The sequence below is a fragment of the Wickerhamomyces ciferrii genome, contig 00250 (genome assembly GCF_000313485.1).
Source record: "Wickerhamomyces ciferrii WGS project CAIF00000000 data, strain NRRL Y-1031 F-60-10, contig 00250, whole genome shotgun sequence".
Lineage (NCBI taxonomy): Eukaryota > Fungi > Ascomycota > Saccharomycetes > Phaffomycetales > Wickerhamomycetaceae > Hansenula > Hansenula ciferrii.
Window position 1 is genome coordinate 1 of NW_011887490.1, and position 18,677 is coordinate 18,677.

At 30.8% G+C, this 18,677-nt stretch overlaps 11 protein-coding genes across 11 annotated transcripts; 5 read left to right on the top strand and 6 right to left on the bottom strand.

The window, feature by feature from the left end:
* Nucleotides 1–687: 687 nt before the first annotated feature.
* Nucleotides 688–1,612, top strand: BN7_6078 (uncharacterized protein; the record flags this gene model as incomplete). Its single annotated transcript, XM_011273331.1, has 2 exons — nt 688–1,489; nt 1,608–1,612. 2 exons carry the CDS (start codon nt 688–690, stop codon nt 1,610–1,612), a joined length of 807 nt encoding a protein of 268 aa, XP_011271633.1.
* A 14-nt stretch (nt 1,613–1,626) lies between these two features.
* APC4 (anaphase promoting complex subunit 4) lies at nt 1,627–3,582 on the bottom strand (the record flags this gene model as incomplete). The annotated part of the gene is made up of 1 exon (XM_011273332.1): nt 1,627–3,582. One exon carries the CDS (start codon nt 3,580–3,582, stop codon nt 1,627–1,629), a length of 1,956 nt encoding a protein of 651 aa, XP_011271634.1.
* Nucleotides 3,583–3,931: 349 nt separating this feature from the next.
* On the top strand, nt 3,932–5,665 carry TMA64 (Tma64p; the record flags this gene model as incomplete). Its single annotated transcript, XM_011273333.1, has 1 exon — nt 3,932–5,665. One exon carries the CDS (start codon nt 3,932–3,934, stop codon nt 5,663–5,665), a length of 1,734 nt encoding a protein of 577 aa, XP_011271635.1.
* Nucleotides 5,666–5,707: 42 nt separating this feature from the next.
* Nucleotides 5,708–6,703, bottom strand: BN7_6081 (uncharacterized protein; the record flags this gene model as incomplete). The annotated part of the gene is made up of 1 exon (XM_011273334.1): nt 5,708–6,703. One exon carries the CDS (start codon nt 6,701–6,703, stop codon nt 5,708–5,710), a length of 996 nt encoding a protein of 331 aa, XP_011271636.1.
* Nucleotides 6,704–7,266: 563 nt separating this feature from the next.
* BN7_6082 (mitochondrial 54S ribosomal uL1m domain-containing protein) lies at nt 7,267–9,049 on the bottom strand (the record flags this gene model as incomplete). The annotated part of the gene is made up of 3 exons (XM_011273335.1): nt 7,267–8,195; nt 8,632–8,900; nt 8,991–9,049. 3 exons carry the CDS (start codon nt 9,047–9,049, stop codon nt 7,267–7,269), a joined length of 1,257 nt encoding a protein of 418 aa, XP_011271637.1.
* Nucleotides 9,050–9,263: 214 nt separating this feature from the next.
* RPA14 (DNA-directed RNA polymerase I subunit RPA14) lies at nt 9,264–9,815 on the top strand (the record flags this gene model as incomplete). Its single annotated transcript, XM_011273336.1, has 1 exon — nt 9,264–9,815. The coding sequence occupies one exon, from the start codon at nt 9,264–9,266 to the stop codon at nt 9,813–9,815; it is 552 nt and encodes a 183-aa protein (XP_011271638.1).
* Nucleotides 9,816–10,092: 277 nt separating this feature from the next.
* HOM2 (aspartate-semialdehyde dehydrogenase) lies at nt 10,093–11,190 on the top strand (the record flags this gene model as incomplete). Its single annotated transcript, XM_011273337.1, has 1 exon — nt 10,093–11,190. The coding sequence occupies one exon, from the start codon at nt 10,093–10,095 to the stop codon at nt 11,188–11,190; it is 1,098 nt and encodes a 365-aa protein (XP_011271639.1).
* Nucleotides 11,191–11,475: 285 nt separating this feature from the next.
* RKM5 (S-adenosylmethionine-dependent methyltransferase) lies at nt 11,476–12,258 on the top strand (the record flags this gene model as incomplete). The annotated part of the gene is made up of 1 exon (XM_011273338.1): nt 11,476–12,258. The coding sequence occupies one exon, from the start codon at nt 11,476–11,478 to the stop codon at nt 12,256–12,258; it is 783 nt and encodes a 260-aa protein (XP_011271640.1).
* A 73-nt stretch (nt 12,259–12,331) lies between these two features.
* On the bottom strand, nt 12,332–12,858 carry HNT1 (adenosine 5'-monophosphoramidase; the record flags this gene model as incomplete). The annotated part of the gene is made up of 2 exons (XM_011273339.1): nt 12,332–12,738; nt 12,846–12,858. 2 exons carry the CDS (start codon nt 12,856–12,858, stop codon nt 12,332–12,334), a joined length of 420 nt encoding a protein of 139 aa, XP_011271641.1.
* Nucleotides 12,859–14,386: 1,528 nt separating this feature from the next.
* On the bottom strand, nt 14,387–14,881 carry RGI2 (Rgi2p; the record flags this gene model as incomplete). Its single annotated transcript, XM_011273340.1, has 1 exon — nt 14,387–14,881. The coding sequence occupies one exon, from the start codon at nt 14,879–14,881 to the stop codon at nt 14,387–14,389; it is 495 nt and encodes a 164-aa protein (XP_011271642.1).
* Nucleotides 14,882–15,700: 819 nt separating this feature from the next.
* BN7_6088 (uncharacterized protein) lies at nt 15,701–17,869 on the bottom strand (the record flags this gene model as incomplete). The annotated part of the gene is made up of 1 exon (XM_011273341.1): nt 15,701–17,869. The coding sequence occupies one exon, from the start codon at nt 17,867–17,869 to the stop codon at nt 15,701–15,703; it is 2,169 nt and encodes a 722-aa protein (XP_011271643.1).
* Between the last annotated feature and the right edge of the window lie 808 nt (nt 17,870–18,677).

Sequence of the window (18,677 nt, forward strand, 5' to 3'; positions counted from 1 at the left end):
CAATTTATAAATTTCTGGTTAAACAACTGATCAATTTCTGGTTAAACAATTTATGAATTTCTGGGATGAATTTCTGGTTAAACAATTTATAAATTTCTGGTTAAACAACTGATCAATTTCTGGTTAAACAATTTATAAATCTCTGGTTAAACAATTTATGAATTTCTGGGATGAATTTCTGGTTAAACAATTTATAAATCTCTGGTTAAACAACTGATGAATTTCTGGGACGAATTTCTGGTTAAACAATTGATGAATTAACTCTTGATGAATTTACACTTGATGATAATTCTAGCTTGTACTTCTGTGCTCTTTAAAGGGCTTTAATATCTTTATTTTGTGTCACAAATATAAATTAAAGTGTACATACCGATTTATCAATGGACAATTAAAACAGCATTCATTGCTACAACAACAGCATACAACATACAACTTGATAGGCAGTATTGAATGAATGAAACATCCCTTTCCTCTAATAAATAAGCAATAAATGATACACCTGGTCCACAAGTGGTATATTGAATGGTGTGGTTCATTATTTTTTTTCACTAACTCTTTGAATAGCCAATCGCGAAACTTCAAGCATTTGCACTCTAGCATAAAAAATTTCCATGATTTGATCAACCTTTAACAATTGACAATAAAAAACCTTGACCCCCTTCAAGAATAACGCTATGATATGATACTATGCATCTTCTCAAATCTAAGATACTGAAACAGATAAACCTTCTGCCGCTTGATCATCTTACTAAACAGAAACTCGTGGATCAATCCAACAATTATATCAAGAAAAATCATCAACATGAATTGAAAATTATTGATAATCTAACTTCAGATGTTCTTAAAGATAAATACTCTTCAATAACTCCATTATTACACAAGGCACATGATAATGTTTTTTACAAAGGACATGAATATATCAGACATTTCTTAAGGTTTGAAATTCCAACTTGGATTGAACATGATTATAAAGAACGAATGTTGAAAGGTAAATCACTTGATGGGATCTACAAAAATGATAAATTGGTATCTAAATTAACTTTTCCAAGACCGTCAAGAGCACTCCCTAGTGTTAGCTCAATTATATCACAATATGATATGAAATTTGGTCAACAGCGGACAAAAGAAAATAATGTTAATGTTGATGTTGAACCATGTGAAAGTTTGAGTTCACCACCAAAGAAACATGTTGAAAAATATGAATTTTATGACCAATTGGTTCGCCATGTCTTCAGACTAATCAATTTTCTTTCAGGTAATACTGTTATACATAACAAGAATGTCAAATTACCAATGGTTTATATCCCACCAAATTTTTTAGGTGGTGAAATTCCTTTGGTGAGAAAGAAAAATTTAATTAAAAGACATATAACTTATTTAAGAAATATTATTCAACAAATTCCACCTTTACAAAAGCAAGATCTTGAATTTTTGTTGAATTATACTGATAATACTGAGAATTTCAAATTTGATGATGATAAATCGAAAGGTAAAAACATTAGAAAAGAATATAGAAAATTCTTGAGAACAAGTTATATAATTGATGAAAATGGTTATGGTGATTATACTAAACATGCTTATATACAACCAAAAGCCATAAATCCTAGATTGAAGGAAGAAGTTATCCTATAAAATTAAATCTCCTGAACTATCGAGTTCTGGTTGTGATGGTGATGATGATTTGGGTCTTTCTTGAAGATTTGTTTCTTCGTCTAGATTGAAAATTATGAATTTTTGCAAGTCTTGAGAGACTAAACTTCCAATATTATTCAAAGTATTCAAAGTTAGATATTTTGGGTGGAAATTTGGAAATTTTTTCCTTTTAGTTATAATTAAATCATCAAATTTAAAATGTGATTTGTGTTGATTAAAAAGATCTTCATTTTGGAAACATATTAATTCATCATTGATAATAATGAAAATCTCATCTTTTTCTTTGGAAATTTGAATATCATAAACTTCAGATCCTGTTTCAATATCGATTGATTCAAGTTTTTGAGAATTTGTATCAAATTTGTATATACTTATAATTGCATTACCATGTGAATAAATGTATAAATTTTCATTTTGAAATTTTAATTTTTGCTTTTCAGTAACAACACCTAATTCATATTTTTGAGAATCATAAGAGACAAAGTCTTTAATCAATGATTTTATTGAAGTGAATAAATCATTTGTATTAATTTTAATCTCATTGAAATGTCTTCTAAATTGTGGAGTTAACATCATTAATGAGGATCTTTCAAGATGTGAATTTATGAATTCAGAAACATCTGAGGTCTTATAAACAGTACGTGGTTCTTCATCTTGTAATTCTCTCAAAACAGCATGGATCCAATTAACAAATGATCCGAATAATTCTTGTTCTTTTTTAACATTAATTATGAATTGGAATGATAATTTCATGAAATTTTGTGCTGATTTTGTACATTCATCTATTATATCAAAATTGAAATTCTTCTCTTGTGAAATTGAAGCCTTAGACGTTCCCTTTATATGCGAAAGTAATGTAATCAATCTTTCACATGATGGTATCAAATGGTAAAAAATAGTTCTTCTAGTGTTTTCAAAAACGGCTTCACCTGTTTTGGACCATCTTGTTATACCTCTTTCACCTAATGTATTTTCAAGCCAATCTTTCAATTCAAGACTCATCATACCCGTGAGTAATAAATCATATAATTGATCACCAACATTATCATTAATACCCTGAAGTTCATCTTTCAATATACCAACAAATCTATTACTAAATTCTAATAAAGTTCTAATATCCTGGGCCAAAAAAATTAAAATTTCATTGATGTAACCTGATAGCGCAATTATTTTGGAGCTGAGTGATGTCAAATCATGTACCAGCCTATAGTCTTTGTTCATGGAAATCTTAAAATGTCTTAATTGAAGTTTCATCGTAGTGAATGATGAAGTTATAATATAATGATCCTCAAGGTTTTGGGAAATATGTGCCACGATTTCTTCATCTTCATCATTTGCAGGGCCTATCAAATCAATCGACTCGACTGAAAATAAGGCATTAAACGTCATTTGTAATTTGCTTTCTGAAAATAACATTAACAAATTCATCTCCTTACTTTGATCATTCTGTTGAATCAATCCATCAATAGCAACTTTGGTTGTAAACGTATTTGACTTAGAAGAATTGGGTAATGGTGGTAATTTGGGTAAGCTTTTCCACAAGCCTAGATCCACCAACTCACTGAACTTATGCCTCTGGGAATTATCAGTAGATAAGACCCATTCACCAAACGTAATGTCATCTCTGATCTGATCTTCCGTTAAAAGCCTGGCCGTATTGGACTCGTACACCAAACACTTGTTTTTCGTCGTTATCACTGCAAACTGCTTTCCATCTGGTCTCCATACCAATCCTTTTGCCAATCCATCTTGAATTGTCAGCTCCCACACTTTTGATCCGTTCTTTCTGTAAACAACCACCAGTTTCCCATTGTTGGCGGTAAACGCAACGAGATCCATTGTAGGACACCAAGAATACGCCAATCCGTCTATTTTGGCACTGCAAACGAAACCATCAGGAGGATTCCCTTCTATCACATCAAACACCATCTCCTTATATAACAACCAGTTTGTCCATAGAGTGAAAAACTCCTTCTCTGAAAATACCTTTCTCTTTTTGAAAATTGGTGATGTTTTGAATTTTTGTTTACTTTTCGTTTATATGGTCGCGAACTTGACGTATTTTTTTCAATATTAAAAACTTTTATATGGCAAATGTTCATAAAAGCTATATGCTACTGATCAAAAATTACTGAGTATATTGGACCTTATAGACTTAAAATGTTCAGAAAAGATCCACAGGTGAGTTATAGTGCATTAAGTATTAAAATTGAGCCATGCTGACATTAATTACCAGATCAAAGCTTTATCAAACTTAAAGTCTTCAGAAAGAAGACGTATGCTTGGTTCAATCATCAAAGAGTACAATTTACCAGAAGGATTATCCAAGGAAACAGAAGAGAAGATCTTACCACCAATCATCAAACAAACAACTTTCAAAAGTCCGAAGGGTTATTCAGGAACAATTTATACAGATGATCATCAAACACCTGTTTGGTTCAAGACAAAAGATAGTGAATTGATTCCAACTGTTTATACTCTTTGGGCAGCTCCTTTCATATTACCAATCGTTCATACACATCCACATGTCATTGAAGTTCTGGAAGGTGGTGCTGATCTTATGTTACCAGGAAGTGTCCCACCATTCTTATCTGAAATTAAAAAAGGTTCTATAGTGGCAATTGCTGATACTCAAGATCCATTAACTTGTTGGGCTGTGGGGAGATCTAATTTAAATTTGGGTCAAATTCAGAAAGTTGTTGGTACTACAGGTGTTGCTGTTGATGTTTATCATAGTCATGATGACATGTTATTCAGAATTGCTAAATCAAAGATCAAACCTCCAAAAGAACCAAGTTTAGAAATAAAGTTCAAAGAAGAGGTAATAGAACAACAGAATGGTGAACAAGAACAACCAGAACAAAAAGTCACAGATCAAGTTGAAGAAGAAACTTCCATCGAGCAATCTACAATCAATGGTGCAGAAGAGCAAAATAATGGACCTGAAACTCAACCAGAAACACCAACAGAAACTGAACAAGCAAAAGATGATGTCAACGAATTAGCAAATGTTGTAGATACATTGACTGTGGAAGATGTTGACCATTTCTTCAAAAGATCATTATTACAAACCTTAACCCAAGATGGTATTAAATTACCAATGACATCGTCAGAATTTATGAATCATATAATCAAAAATCTTGCATCTGATTTTGAACAAATTCAAATTAAAAAGACATCATGGAAGAAAAGTGCTAAATTTTTAAAAGCAATGGAAAAGGATAAATTTTTGAAATTAAAAGGTAAAGGTGATGACTTAACTGTTGTTTCCAGTGCTACAAAGGAGAATAATGAAGAATTGAAAAATTTTGTTCCATATAAAGTCAAAAAGTCAAAACCAACAAATGCTCCAACTACAAATTCCAAAGCACAAAATAATAATAATACATTGATTGCACATAAACTATATAAACCAACGAACCCATTGAGGCCTATTTTCAATGACTTGAACTTGGTTTATGCAGATTATTTTGAAACAAATGAAGTCAAAGAAATTTTGAATAAATATATTGCCAAAAATGGACTTGTTAATGAAAAAAATAAAAAACAAATATTACTAGATGACAATTTATCATGTTTGGTTAAGAATAATGAAACCACTTTAGGAAGGGATAAAATCTTAACCCCATTCTTATCAAAATTTACTGAATATTACATGCTTGAAAACCCTGCATTGCCAGTGGAAGATCAAATTCATCAAGAACCTGTACGTGGTTCAATCCCACAAGTTAAAATCATAACTGAAACTAAAATTGGACGTAAAGTTGTCACTAGAACTTTTAATTTTGAACCATTTGGTATAAATGCTGATGAATTATCCTCAGAATTAAAAGTTAAATGTTCAGGTTCAAGTACTATTGGTCAAAATGTTCAAAATCCAAAATTAACTGAAGTCACTGTCCAAGGTCCTCATAGTAAAATTGTGATTGAATTATTAACCAAAAAATATGGATTAAACTCAAATTGGATATCTTTTGATGATAAATCAAAACCAAAAAAGAAAAGAAGTTAATTTAGGTCTTTTTGTATATATAAAAGTTGATTTATATTGATCTCATGTTAATCTTAGGAAATCCCATGATAAACGTAGTGCATCGCCCCATTTAGCTTCATTCATCAATTTTTGAATATGAGTTTTTTCACTTGATTTCAATTTCAAATAATTTATATGAATTTGTTTTCTAATCATAAAATCAATCCTTATGAATGGAGATTTTGGTTCTTGGAAATTCATCCCTAATAATTTGAATAATTGACCTGTTAAAACTTCCAATATTTCAATTTGTTCCATTTCATCGAGATCTTCATTAAGATGAACTAATTGAATTGCTCCTTTTTTAGGAATGATTATTTGAGAAGAATCAATACCTGATATTATCATTTCATCATCACTTAAATATATTAGAAATGTTAATTTTTCATGGTTTAAAATTGAATTAAAGTCATCAAGGTGTAAAACAGGTTTATAAATTTCATTAACATGATTAACTTTAACATCCAACTCAATCAAATCATATAGTTCATTAATCACAGGCTGGAACACTTCATCAAATAGTGCCTTATCCCAATTGTATTGTCTTGATGATATAATATGAATATCAATTATATGATTTGGACCAATATCAATACCAACATTATCATGTGGAACAATGACACCAGAATCAAAGAAATCCAATTCAATCTTTAGTAAACAATCTTCAATAACTCTAGCTATAAATTCATGAACTTTATTTGCAGCAATTAAGAAATCAGTTTGATAAATTGTTATAGTTTTCCCATATGGTGATATGAAGTAAGATTCTTCCTCACCATAATCTAATTTGATGGTGTATGAAGGCCCTGGTCCCCAGATGAGTTTAGTTTGATATTCAATATCGAATTCTCGTTGTGATAAGTCATCATTCAAAAGTTTTTGAGTTCTAGGTATTAAAAATTTGAGATGTTTTGAAATATCGAAGTATATGGGGATTGCTAGTTTGAAATTGTCATTTTCTGAACATAAACAGCTTATCACGAGACACAAAAGATTTAGAAGTTTGAGTAATAGCATCTTTCCAATTGGTCATTTCTTGATATAATGGTTGAGTGGTGGGTGATTGTAGAAGGCTGTTTCTTGCTTTGTTTTGGTTTTAAAGTTCTATTGTTTTGATTTTTTTACCTCGCGGTTTTCTATGAGATGAGATGAGCTTGATAGCTTAACTATGGAGATAATAAACAACAAGATAAACCATTAAAAAACAAGATATTTATGTGTTATTTTGACAGAAATGATGATGATTAGAGAATAAGAGAATATTTTCATGCTTTTTTTCCGAGTATTTTAAGATTTAGACAACCTTTTTTGAAGGACCTCAGCCCGTTTGGTTTCATAATTATAATGACATACGAACACAATTATATGAAGAAAAATCTAGAGTTTATGGAGTTTTAGTTGTATTACTATTTTTTCACATTACTCTTTATGAGTTCCCGCAAAGCTTTGCTATTTGAAAACACTTATTATGACCAATTTTTTATTAATATATACAGAAACATTCTAAACATAAATCAACTCATAACAAAACCCACTGGATAACCATTTCTCTATATTTACAAGCACTCCAGGCTATTGAATCATCTGAAATCAATAACCATCCCTGGACCATGTGTAGAAGTTATAGTTGTTTGACCTAAGATACTATTTCTTTTAGCTTTTTGATTTGAAACAGATTCTCTAAAAGCATGAGCCAATGCCACAATATTATTAATGATTTCTTTATCAGTGAAATTACATCTCCCTACTGCAACTGAAAGGAAAGTACCCTTTTGTCTGAATGGGATTGTACCTGAAACTTCATTTACTGTTTTTTCAATATCTTCCACCACTGTTCCCTTTTTAACTGTTGGCATAAGACCTTTTGGACCTAATTTTCTTGCGATTGAACCCAATTCTTTTGTTAATTCAGCTGTGGCGAAACCTCTATCAAAATCTAATTCTAATTCACCATTTTTAATTTGTTCAATCAATTCAATACCACCTACAGTGGTAACATTAACTCTTTTAGCAGCTTCAATTTGTTCAGGTTCAGTTGTGAAGAAAATAGTTCTTGTTTCTTTCATGGCTTTTGGAAATTTAACAGAACCAGCAAGGGCAGGAGCACCTTTATCAGCAACAATATCAGTTGTGATTGTTATAACAGCTTCATTTGGAGATCTACCAACTTCAGAAGCTCTTAAGTATCTTAAAGCATCTGCAATTTCGAAAAAATAAGGTGAATTCTTAGCAGGTTCACGAGCTCTTATACGACGATTTGCCATTTTTCTTTGTTCATCCTTTTTAGCTAAATCACGACCTTTTTCTCTTTGTTTCTTTTCAGCTGCTGTTTTAGATACTTCATCAAATTTTGTAATACTTGAGCTAAATCCTCTGATAGTCATAGCTGGACACATGGATCTGGCTATACTTATAGCATTCTTGCTGAATATTCTTAAAGACATTATTTCAAAGGTTCCTCTTTGAGTCTTGGAAACTGACTTTGTTATTCTTATATTTTCAATTGATTCTGTCGATTCGAAGTTTATGTTGAAAAAAATTCGAATTTTGGTGAGAAAATATTCGGTATGGGAAACAAAATACTTCAAGATTCAAAAGTTAATTAAGATTAGGATTATAATGACACCGATATAGAAGCTGAAAGTCATTCTTTGTTTGAAGATGTTTATTTGACTCTCTTCTCCCTTGTGACACCCTTTTTCCCCTTGTTTTTAGGGTCTTTTTTACTTAATTTTACACTATTTCAAGCATGAGATATACCACCAAACATTGCACATACTACAACAAACCCCATGTCGTCACTTGTCTGGATAGCCCTCTACAATCCGTTAAAGATCCACTATTTAACCCTTTTTTATTATTATCTATGTACATTAATCATTTTAATATTTATCCTTCTTTAAAAACTAGTAAAAAAAAATCTTAATAAGACAAATACCATCTACCTTTTAATCTACGTCTTCTAATAATCTTTCTACCAGTTCTTGATCTCATTCTTGCTAAGAATCCAACTCTTTGTTTTCTTTTAAATGTATTAGGTTGGAAAGTATTACCTCTTGATTTCCAACGACGTTGACCAAGACCAAAAATTGAAAAAATTGAAGTTGATGGAGAAGAACCCTGTTGTAAAGAACTTAATATTGGTGATTGTGTTGGAGATTCTAAGCTTGGTGATTTGTATGAGGCACGTAAGGCAGTCATTGGTGAGACTGGTCTGATTGTGGTGAATGTTCTAATTGTTGGTCTAATGTTATATAATGTTAGTACTGGTCAAATGACTCCTAAAAATCTGCAAAGAACTCACTTTACCAACATTGAAGGCACGCTACCTAATTGTCTCACAAGCCCTATTCTGCTAAACATCTTTTATAGGACTATAATGAAGTAATTTTCCAATAGATCTTTATCGGTTTTCTATTCAAATTGTGTTTAATTGTAGTTCAAATTTCCATTTTTCACGAAATATCAAATTTTTTGCAGGGTAAAAAAAATATTAAAAAAATAAAAAAATTTAAATTTTAATGTCAAAATATCGATCAGAGTACTAAAAAGTTTAGACTATATCATAAGTTTAAGCATGTCACAAGTTAAAGCTAAGAGAATAGCACCATCTGTTGTGAATACACCAGTCACTGTCCACTTGTTGGGCTCAAAAGCGTTGGATAAAGAGGAAACTGAAAGATTCTTAACAAAATTCATAGATGGTGAAGAAACCAGATCAAATGCTAAATTATTAAACAGTTCAGGTGCTACTGCATCCACTGCTGGTGCATCTGTGTCCCAATTGAAAAGAATACAAAGAGATTTAAGAGGATTGCCTCCTTTAGAAGCTGTCAATACCACCACCACAAGTAATAATACCATCGCACCACCTAAAGGTAAAGCTACCCCAAAGAAAATCACATTTGATGATGAACCAGTTCCAGAAGTTAAAAAGGAAGAACAAGTGAAAGAAGAAGAAGAACAAAGTAGTATACCAGAAAATGAAGATTTAGAAATCAAAGATGCTGATGAAGAATCAGAAACTGAAGTTAAAACTGAAAAAATAAGTAAAGAAGAGAAAAAACGTCTTAAAAGAGAAGCAAAAGAAGCTAAAAAGGCTAGTAAAAAGGTGAAACTTGAGAAATAGGTCATATCATCAGCTCATACAACACCATTCATCCTGTATAATAGTAAAAATTCATGGTAATTATAGATTAAAACTTGATAAATTGAAATAAATTAATTAGTAGTTTATAATTCCGACTATGCAAATCACATGACTTTTGTACCCTCGGATATACGTCATCTGAGTTTTTTTTTTTTTTTTTTCGAACACCGTCAATTAAAAATTGGAATTTTTGAGTCAGATTTGAATATTTACCACAAAAACAAAATATTGAATTAAATATAAATATAAAATTAAAATGGCTCCACAAAAGAAAGCTGGTGTTTTAGGTGCCACTGGTTCTGTTGGTCAACGTTTCATCTTGTTATTATCAGAACATCCTGATTTCAAATTGGAAGTTTTAGGTGCTTCTTCAAGATCTGCTGGTAAACCATATAAAGAAGCTGTTACATGGAAACAAACTCATCTTTTACCAGAATCTTCCCAAAATATCATTGTTTCAGAATGTACTGTTGAAGCTTTCAAAGACTGTGATGTTGTCTTTTCAGGTTTAGATTCAGATTATGCTGGTGATATCGAAAAAGCTTTTAAAGAAGCTGGATTAGCTGTTGTTTCAAATGCTAAAAATTATAGAAGAGAACCAGATGTTCCATTAATTGTTCCAATTGTTAATACTGATCATTTAGAAATTATTGAAACTAAATTAAACAAGGCTAAACAAGCTGGTGAAAAAAGACCAGGTTTCATTGCATGTATTTCAAATTGTTCTACTGCTGGTTTAGTTGCACCATTAAAACCATTGATTGATAACTTTGGTCCAATTGAAGCTTTAACTGCCACTACTTTACAAGCTATTTCAGGTGCTGGTTATTCCCCAGGTGTTTCTGGTATTGATGTTTTAGATAATATTGTTCCATATATTAGTGGTGAAGAAGAAAAAATTGAATGGGAAACTAAAAAAATTCTTGCAGATTTAAATGATTCTAAAGATGGTGTTAATTTATTATCTGATGAAGAAATCAAAGTTTCTGCTCAATGTAATAGAATTGCAGTTTCAGATGGTCATACTGAATGTATTTCATTAAAATTTAAAAACAGACCTGCACCATCTGTTGATCAAGTTAAAAAAGTTCTTAGAGAATATGTTTGTGATGCTTATAAATTAGGTTGTCATTCAGCTCCAAAACAAACCATTCATGTCTTAGAACAAGCTGATAGACCTCAACCAAGATTAGATCGTGATAGAGATAATGGTTATGGTGTTTCAGTTGGTCGTATTAGAGAAGATCCATTATTAGATTTCAAAATGGTTGTTTTATCTCATAATACTATCATTGGTGCTGCTGGTGCTGGTATTTTAATTGCTGAAATCTTATTAAAGAAAGGATTAATCTAATCTTTATGTAAATGAGATCTTAGTGTCTATGTATAAAGTTTTAAAATAATTTTAGAAATGTTATTATAGGAAGATTTGTAGCAGTGTAGGATGGATTTATCCATTGTTATTCAAGCATCAAACAGCTCTTTTGGCATCAATTTTGATTAACGCTATTTGTAATTTTCGATTTGGTTAGAAATCATGTTCACCTCTATGTAAATTTTTTGACACAATTTTCGAGAAATATTTTATATGCAATCAAAGGACCATTTCAAATTCGTACTAATCACAATTCACGCACCAATGACCACACAAATCACACTAGAAGACGTATCATCACATATATATGAACTTTGTGTGGACTCTGAATCAGGTCAAGACCTAGGTATAATATCTAAAGATCCAAAACTTGATATAACGTTTCAAAACTCAGATTATTCAATTGAACAATCAATTTCAAATTTAAATAATAGTTCAAGTTCAACAGGATTTGTTCTTTGGAAAATCACAATCCCATTTATTAAATGGCTTCAACAAAGGAATGTTTATGATTTCCATGGGAAATTTGTTATAGAGATTGGATCTGGTGTCACGGGATTATTAGCTTCGACTATAGGTCCTAAAACTGGTCATTATATCTCAACAGATCAATATCATTTATTAAAATTATTAAAGAAGAATATAATTAATAATGTTCCTTTATTTAGGAGCTCTACAATGGAATGTGAAGGAATTCCAAAGAGGAAACATGCATTACCGGTATTGGATGTTGTTACATTTGATTGGGAACATATAGATCAAGGACTCTTTGAAATAAATCAAGTTCAAAATGGAGATCCTGATTTTATTATTGGTTGTGATGTTGTTTATAATGATTACTTGGTTCCTTTTTTGGTTGATTCTATTGTGAGGTTAATGGGTGATGATACTAAGGTATTAATGGGGTTACAATTAAGGTTACCTGAAAATATTGAACATTTTGTTACGGTTGTTCTTGAAAAGGGGTTGAAGATATTTAAACATGATGAAGAATTGTTAATTGATGAGTTGAAAACAGGATTTGTTGTTTATTTGATAACAAAATGAAAGGATGATTACACCGAGATGATAAATAATATAAGTCATGTAATAATATAATTAATTAATCATAAACATCAATTTAGAATTTTCCAGATTCTAATTTTGCTTTCAATTCAGTATGTAATTCACCTAATTTACCAAAATCAGTTTCTTGAGCTGGCCAACCAACAATTAATCCAGTTTCTTTATCATATTTTGGAATAACATGGAAATGAACATGATCAACTTCTTGATGAGCTAATCTCCCATTATTTTGTAAAAGATTATATCCTACACCTTCTGGACCATCATCATGAGTAACACCTAACAATTTCGCAACTTTTTTAGCAATTGGTAATAAATCAGATAATGATTCATCTGAAAGATTGTGTAATTTTGCACCATGTTCTTTTGGGATAATTAAAGCATGACCTTTTGAAGTTGGTTGGATATCTAAGAATGAATAAGTCAATTCAGTTTCAAATAATTTGAAAGAAGGAATTTCACCTAATGATTTGTTTGTTAGTTCTATAATTGTCTTTAATTGTCTTTATTAATTACAATGCATCTGTCAATATTTTATTACTCACCTTTAACAATTTTACAGAAGATACAAGAAGCTGACATTATAAAAACCGTTGATGTTTTGCTGAATTGATATGATATCTAATGAAAGTAACCTCTAAAACAATAAAGAATTCTTATAAAACAATCTTATTTTGAGAAAGACCCCTTACTTTATAGATTAATACTCCGAGAAACAATAAAAAATCTTGGAGTTTGTTAGCGAGCTTCGAGTGACTGAGTGAAAAAATCGCGTAATTCGTGCGCATACCACTTTTTACATAGCAAAATCGGTCGTTCCAAAATTTTACCAAAATTAAATTCGCGGGCGGTTAGTTCAGTGGTAGAATAAGTGCCTTCCAAGCACTAGGCACGGGTTCGATTCCCGTACCGCTCATATCTTTTTTTGGCTTTTTACCATGAAAAATCTTCTTTTTTTACCATTTTTTTAAGCGAATAATCATTTAATGGGTATCTTTTATTGATATATCTACTTTTTAAGTCTTTTGAAGAAATAATTATGATGTTATCATGTATTTTATTCCTGATTTTATCATGTCAATACCCCAGAATTTTTACGAAATGTACTTGAAAGTTGAGCTGATTAACTCCGTATTATGTAATTCATAATATTATAAGGAAAATTCGAAGCATGGAAAAAGACAATAACTCATAACATTTGTATATAACTATATCATTTCTAATATATTAAAGTGTTTATCTGATTCCGGTGTATCTTATTTACCCACTTTTTAATGATTTCAAAGAGGTTTAAATTTTTGATTTTTTGAACTTGTATGATTTTAAAGTAAAATTAAAATTTTTAGCATTGACTTTTTTCCTTAATCCAAAAGTTACAAATTTAATTTTCTTCAATTTCAAAGATTTTATATATTTGGTCAGCTATTCATATCTTATTAATGATAAGTTGAAAAAACCAGATATCATTACCATACAATTTTTCTGAGATATTCAAAATTTTAGAGGACCCAGGCGACGGCGGCGCTTTCGGATTTAGTTATGAGATAGATCGAATATTATCGTACTTTCAAACATATATATGTATGGTAATTATATTATTAAGGATATAATATAAAAGACGGGTATGTATAATATTGTATTATTGATTCATGTCTCAATGAGACGTATCAATATCACTTATAAAGGTTTTATTCTTAGGAAGCAAAGCCAACCAAAATCCGAAAAAAGCGAAGTTGTACTTTGTAAACAGCTTCATGTACTGCATCTGATACTATTATCGTTGTTGACACTTATATAATGATAATGTTCATTGTAATCATGTAATTGATAACCTAACTAAAGGTACCAAATACTGACTCCATGAAATAGTATATGATGTTCTGAACAGGTAACAAGCAGTAGCTTGATGTTCAGAGTAACTAACTACAGTTCAAAGATAAGATCACATAAACACATAAATTCATAACAGCCATTAACAAGGAAACGTAAGAGGTGAAATAAAGAAAAAAGAACTTTAGCTGTGGACATATAAGCAGAAAGGTTGATCAATACCTCAAATTGGAACTCCAAATTCAAACCAACTGGAGCCCTTTGAAGATCAGTTCAGTAACTATACTGGAACTTGTAAATCTTCAGTGATTGGTAAAGTGTTATAATTGACATCAACATAAGCACCATTTGAGTTACATTTAACCACAACTTCAACTTTGAATTTCTCACCATCTAAACCTAAACCATGATCAGAGCTATCTGTATACTTCCAAGTTATCGTATCAAAATCTTCAATTGTTTCAGGTTTACCAAAATTTAAATCCATACCAGAACTTGCTTTGATATCTTTAATCAAATGTTTTTCAACATGTTGATGTAAATGTCTTACAAATTTCTTATTCTTTCTATTTTGTGAATCTTTAACTTTATCAGGATCATTATGAGAAGCAGCTAAAACGAAAGGTGGAATGTAATTGATATGAGCGTGAGCATTATTGTGTTCATTATCTTCTCTTTCATCCTTAAGGAATTGTTCAAAAGTATCTAAATCTTCAAATTCTTGAAGTTTACCATATGAAAGTTTCTTCTTTTGTTGTTTATCCTTTTTAGCCATGATGTAATAATAATTGAGTTTTAAACTGAGTTGTTGTTGATTGATATATCTGTTTAACTATTAAACTGATGAAGATCCAAGAAATATTTAGGGGGAGTATAAAAGTTATTGGATTCACAGATTATTTATACCCATAAAAAACCACCCCCTTTAAAACAAGACAACAAGACAACAGCTCAAATAGGTCACACACCCATGATAAACCAGCCAATAGTAACTTTAATTTGACCCACAGTCACCTGAAACCTATAAAACGTTAAACGAATAAAGTTGTGTGATTCTCAAAAATATCTCCAGTTTTTTAAGTGTTCCCCCGTGAAAAAGAAAAGTCTATACTAATAAAAAATATGGGGATCTGAAAAGGAGCAAAGTCAAGTCAATTCACCCAAAATATTCAAAATTTTGATGAAATCATCAGAAAATTTCAGCTTAACTGGTCAAAAGCTAAGAATACATAAGAGGAGAATGCAGGTAAGACTGTTTCAACAGGGATTTCTAGGGGTTAATTGATGATCTGTTGAGTTGGTTCTTCCTGTCACTTTTGATAAATCCGATTCCCGATTTCACATCACGATACTTTTGAGAAATGACCTGTGATTAGCTGATTATGCCACGGACTGGCGACTTTTTGACTAGGTACAAGGTCTTTCATGCTTTTAGTGATCCTGGAATTGCTATTAGGGATATAGGGGTATGCTATTATGATTGGTTATAGGTAGCTGTGTAGAGAGCCGGGACTGGCTAAATGGTTATAATATCACAGATCTAGTGATCTATTACAAAGAAGTTTATGAGACCTTTATCATTCATAAATATTTTTTAAACAAGTATATTTTTATTTCTTTCAAATGTAAATCCATAAAGAGTAAATTCTTCAAGTTTTGGACAAATTCTAAAGAATCTTTTAGCATCATCTCCAAATAAATATAAGAATTCATCTTTGAAAAACATTGTATCTTCATTATATTTCATTAGTTCGTTTCCACAATAATTTTCAACTCTTGATGTAGTAATGAAATGTTCAACAATTTTCTTAGAACAACCAAAATAATAATCATCCAACATTTTTAAGTTTTTATGTTTATTAAATTTTTTGAAAATTCTTGCATTAAGAATCTTGGAACATAATTCTGATATTATTTCTGGTTGATGATATGTTAACTTTTTTATTGTTTTTCTTGCATGTGATTTATAAAGGATTCTATAAAAATGTCTTAACTTTGTTTTATCAGGTCCGAAAACAACTAACTCTTCTAAATTCGGGGTTTTGGCTGAAAATGCTTGAAGTTGAGTATGAAGTTTGATACAATGATTTCCCATAAAGCCATGTTCATACTCAGTTGGTTCACCCAATCCTTGATATTGATAAGTGTACAGTACTAATTTTTTCAAATTGTTAAAAGCTTGAATTGAGTTTGTTAAATGTGTAATGAATGATGGTACATCATTTTGAAAAAACTCAGCTTCTTCATTATCATTAAGTGGTTCCTCATTTTCATTGAATATATACAAAGCATGACTGACCTGCCTAAAATCCAAGGTTTCAAGCTTATGAGAATTGGGAAATAATTCATCAAAGTTTTTTAGAAAATTTGATCCAGGAAGAAAATGTTCTTTTTCAAAACCCATATTAGCAACTGAAAGTTTCTTCAAATTTAATAATTTTATTCCATTTTGGACGAAGTTATCAACCAATACAGCGAAAAATTCATCTCGAGGTGATGTGATTCCACTTTCAAAATATTGAAAATTTGCATTTCTAAGACCTGGTAATGAATTATAGGCTTGGAGGTCAAATCCAAGTTTATTATGTGATGAACCCACTATTTCAGGTGTAGGAGGTTCAAAATCTAGAGATTCTCTAAGATATTCGTTGATACCACTTCCATTTCTTGTGCTAAATTGTGCAGCTATATCGTTGTATATATCATCATCATACTCTCTCTCTCCTTCCTCTTCTTGTTCCTCATCTGTATCCGCAGCATCTTTATCATTATCACTTTCATATTCATCTAATCCATTTGTACTTAAACTTGGTACTTCTTTCATGACTGAAGAAGTTGCATTTCTGAACCCCAAAATATAGGACAAAGTTAAACTTGTACCTTCTGTTAGATTAGCATGTCTAAGTTTATGCTCAGTGCGTCTATCCATTGAACCAAATGATCCATTTATTTCTAGCTCTTCTAAAGTTGTATTATTTGCCGATCCATCAACTATTAACAGTTTGGCCAATACCAAACATGTTTTAAAATCAAGGCGAACTCTTGGAGTATAAGTACCACTCGAATCCCTATCAGAGTTAATCTTTAAGTTTTTCAAATGCGGTAGATTAATATCATAGTCTTCTAATGGTCCTAAAGGTGAAAAATCATCGATAGAAATTGATAATTTCCGTAAATTTGACACAATTGTTTCCTTAAATGAAAAAACTTTCTCTAATGGTAGTTTAGGACCGTAAAAAACTTTGAGATTAACAAAACTATTAATAGCAATATCCCAAAATTGTCTTAAGCTTAATATATTTGTTAAATCTGATTTTGATAATACTTTAAAAGGATCAACACGACCTCTATCCAAGAAATTATAAGTAGAGATCTCTTCAAAATATTTAGCCAAATCCAAATTCTTTCCCTTTTGAGAATTCAAATAAAACATTCTAAAGAACTTGATGATATTATCCCATCCTGATAATATAGTAGTTTTCTTTTGCTTTGACAACTCATAAAAATAATGATCTTGATACTTTTCACAAATGATGATATTTCTGTATAATCTGAATTTACAAGCTCTTTCAAAATGTGAATTAGAGTATAATAATGATAATGTATCCTCTTGCGTAAGATTTTGAGTCACTCGTCTCAAACATTCATCAGGTAATGATAATATATTGATTGTTTTGGTTGTCTTTGCTTGTTTTGATTTCCCACCATTTTGACCAATTGATCTTTTCAAAGCTCTAGCATCCTGTGTTTGATTATCATCCATTATAAACCAGTAACCAAATAGAGCACTGGATTTGACGATTCCCAGTCAGCATTGATTATTCTTTGATATTGTAATGATTTGGTATGTTTATTGTTCTTTTAAAGTGTGTGGCTCCGTTTACGATCACATAATTTCGCGGGATGAGACTACATACTTCAACTTTCAACTCATGATACTTCAATCTTGTAAAATGAAGAAGATTTTGTAATCTAAGGAAGATTGTTATCGTTAGAAGGCATTAATCTGTGATTGATATTATGAAATAATATTGGATCAATATAGTGGGATATTCTTTTCAAAATGAAGTCTTATAATTAGTTCTTTTAATCGATATTTGAGGCTTGAAAGTTAAGAATCAGAAGTTCATCTCAGGGTTTATGGAAACACCAATTCCAAGTAATCAAACTACTCCATAGAGATTAAGTTGCCCCAAATATATCTAATGGCTGTTCTTGATTCACCAATTTACATAGAATTGTATTTTGAAATCCTCAAATATTAGCACTTTTTAAAATTCCAAACCCCAAGATCGATATCCAAACATCATCATAGAAGTTTAAACTTCCAAGACTTTCAAAGTCGCTTAAACCTATACCACATGCCAAATGCCTTGATTTATTCACTAACATCATGTACCATGCTTTACAATGGGGCTAAAGGTTAGACTCTGTTGGAACCAGAGCTGGCCCATTATATCAACTTATTCTAGTAACTCTTGGATTTTAAATCAATGCACATAAATTTTCATCACTGATCACATTTCATTAGCTTTACCAATTTCTTTTGATCTTATTCTTTGTGAAATCCA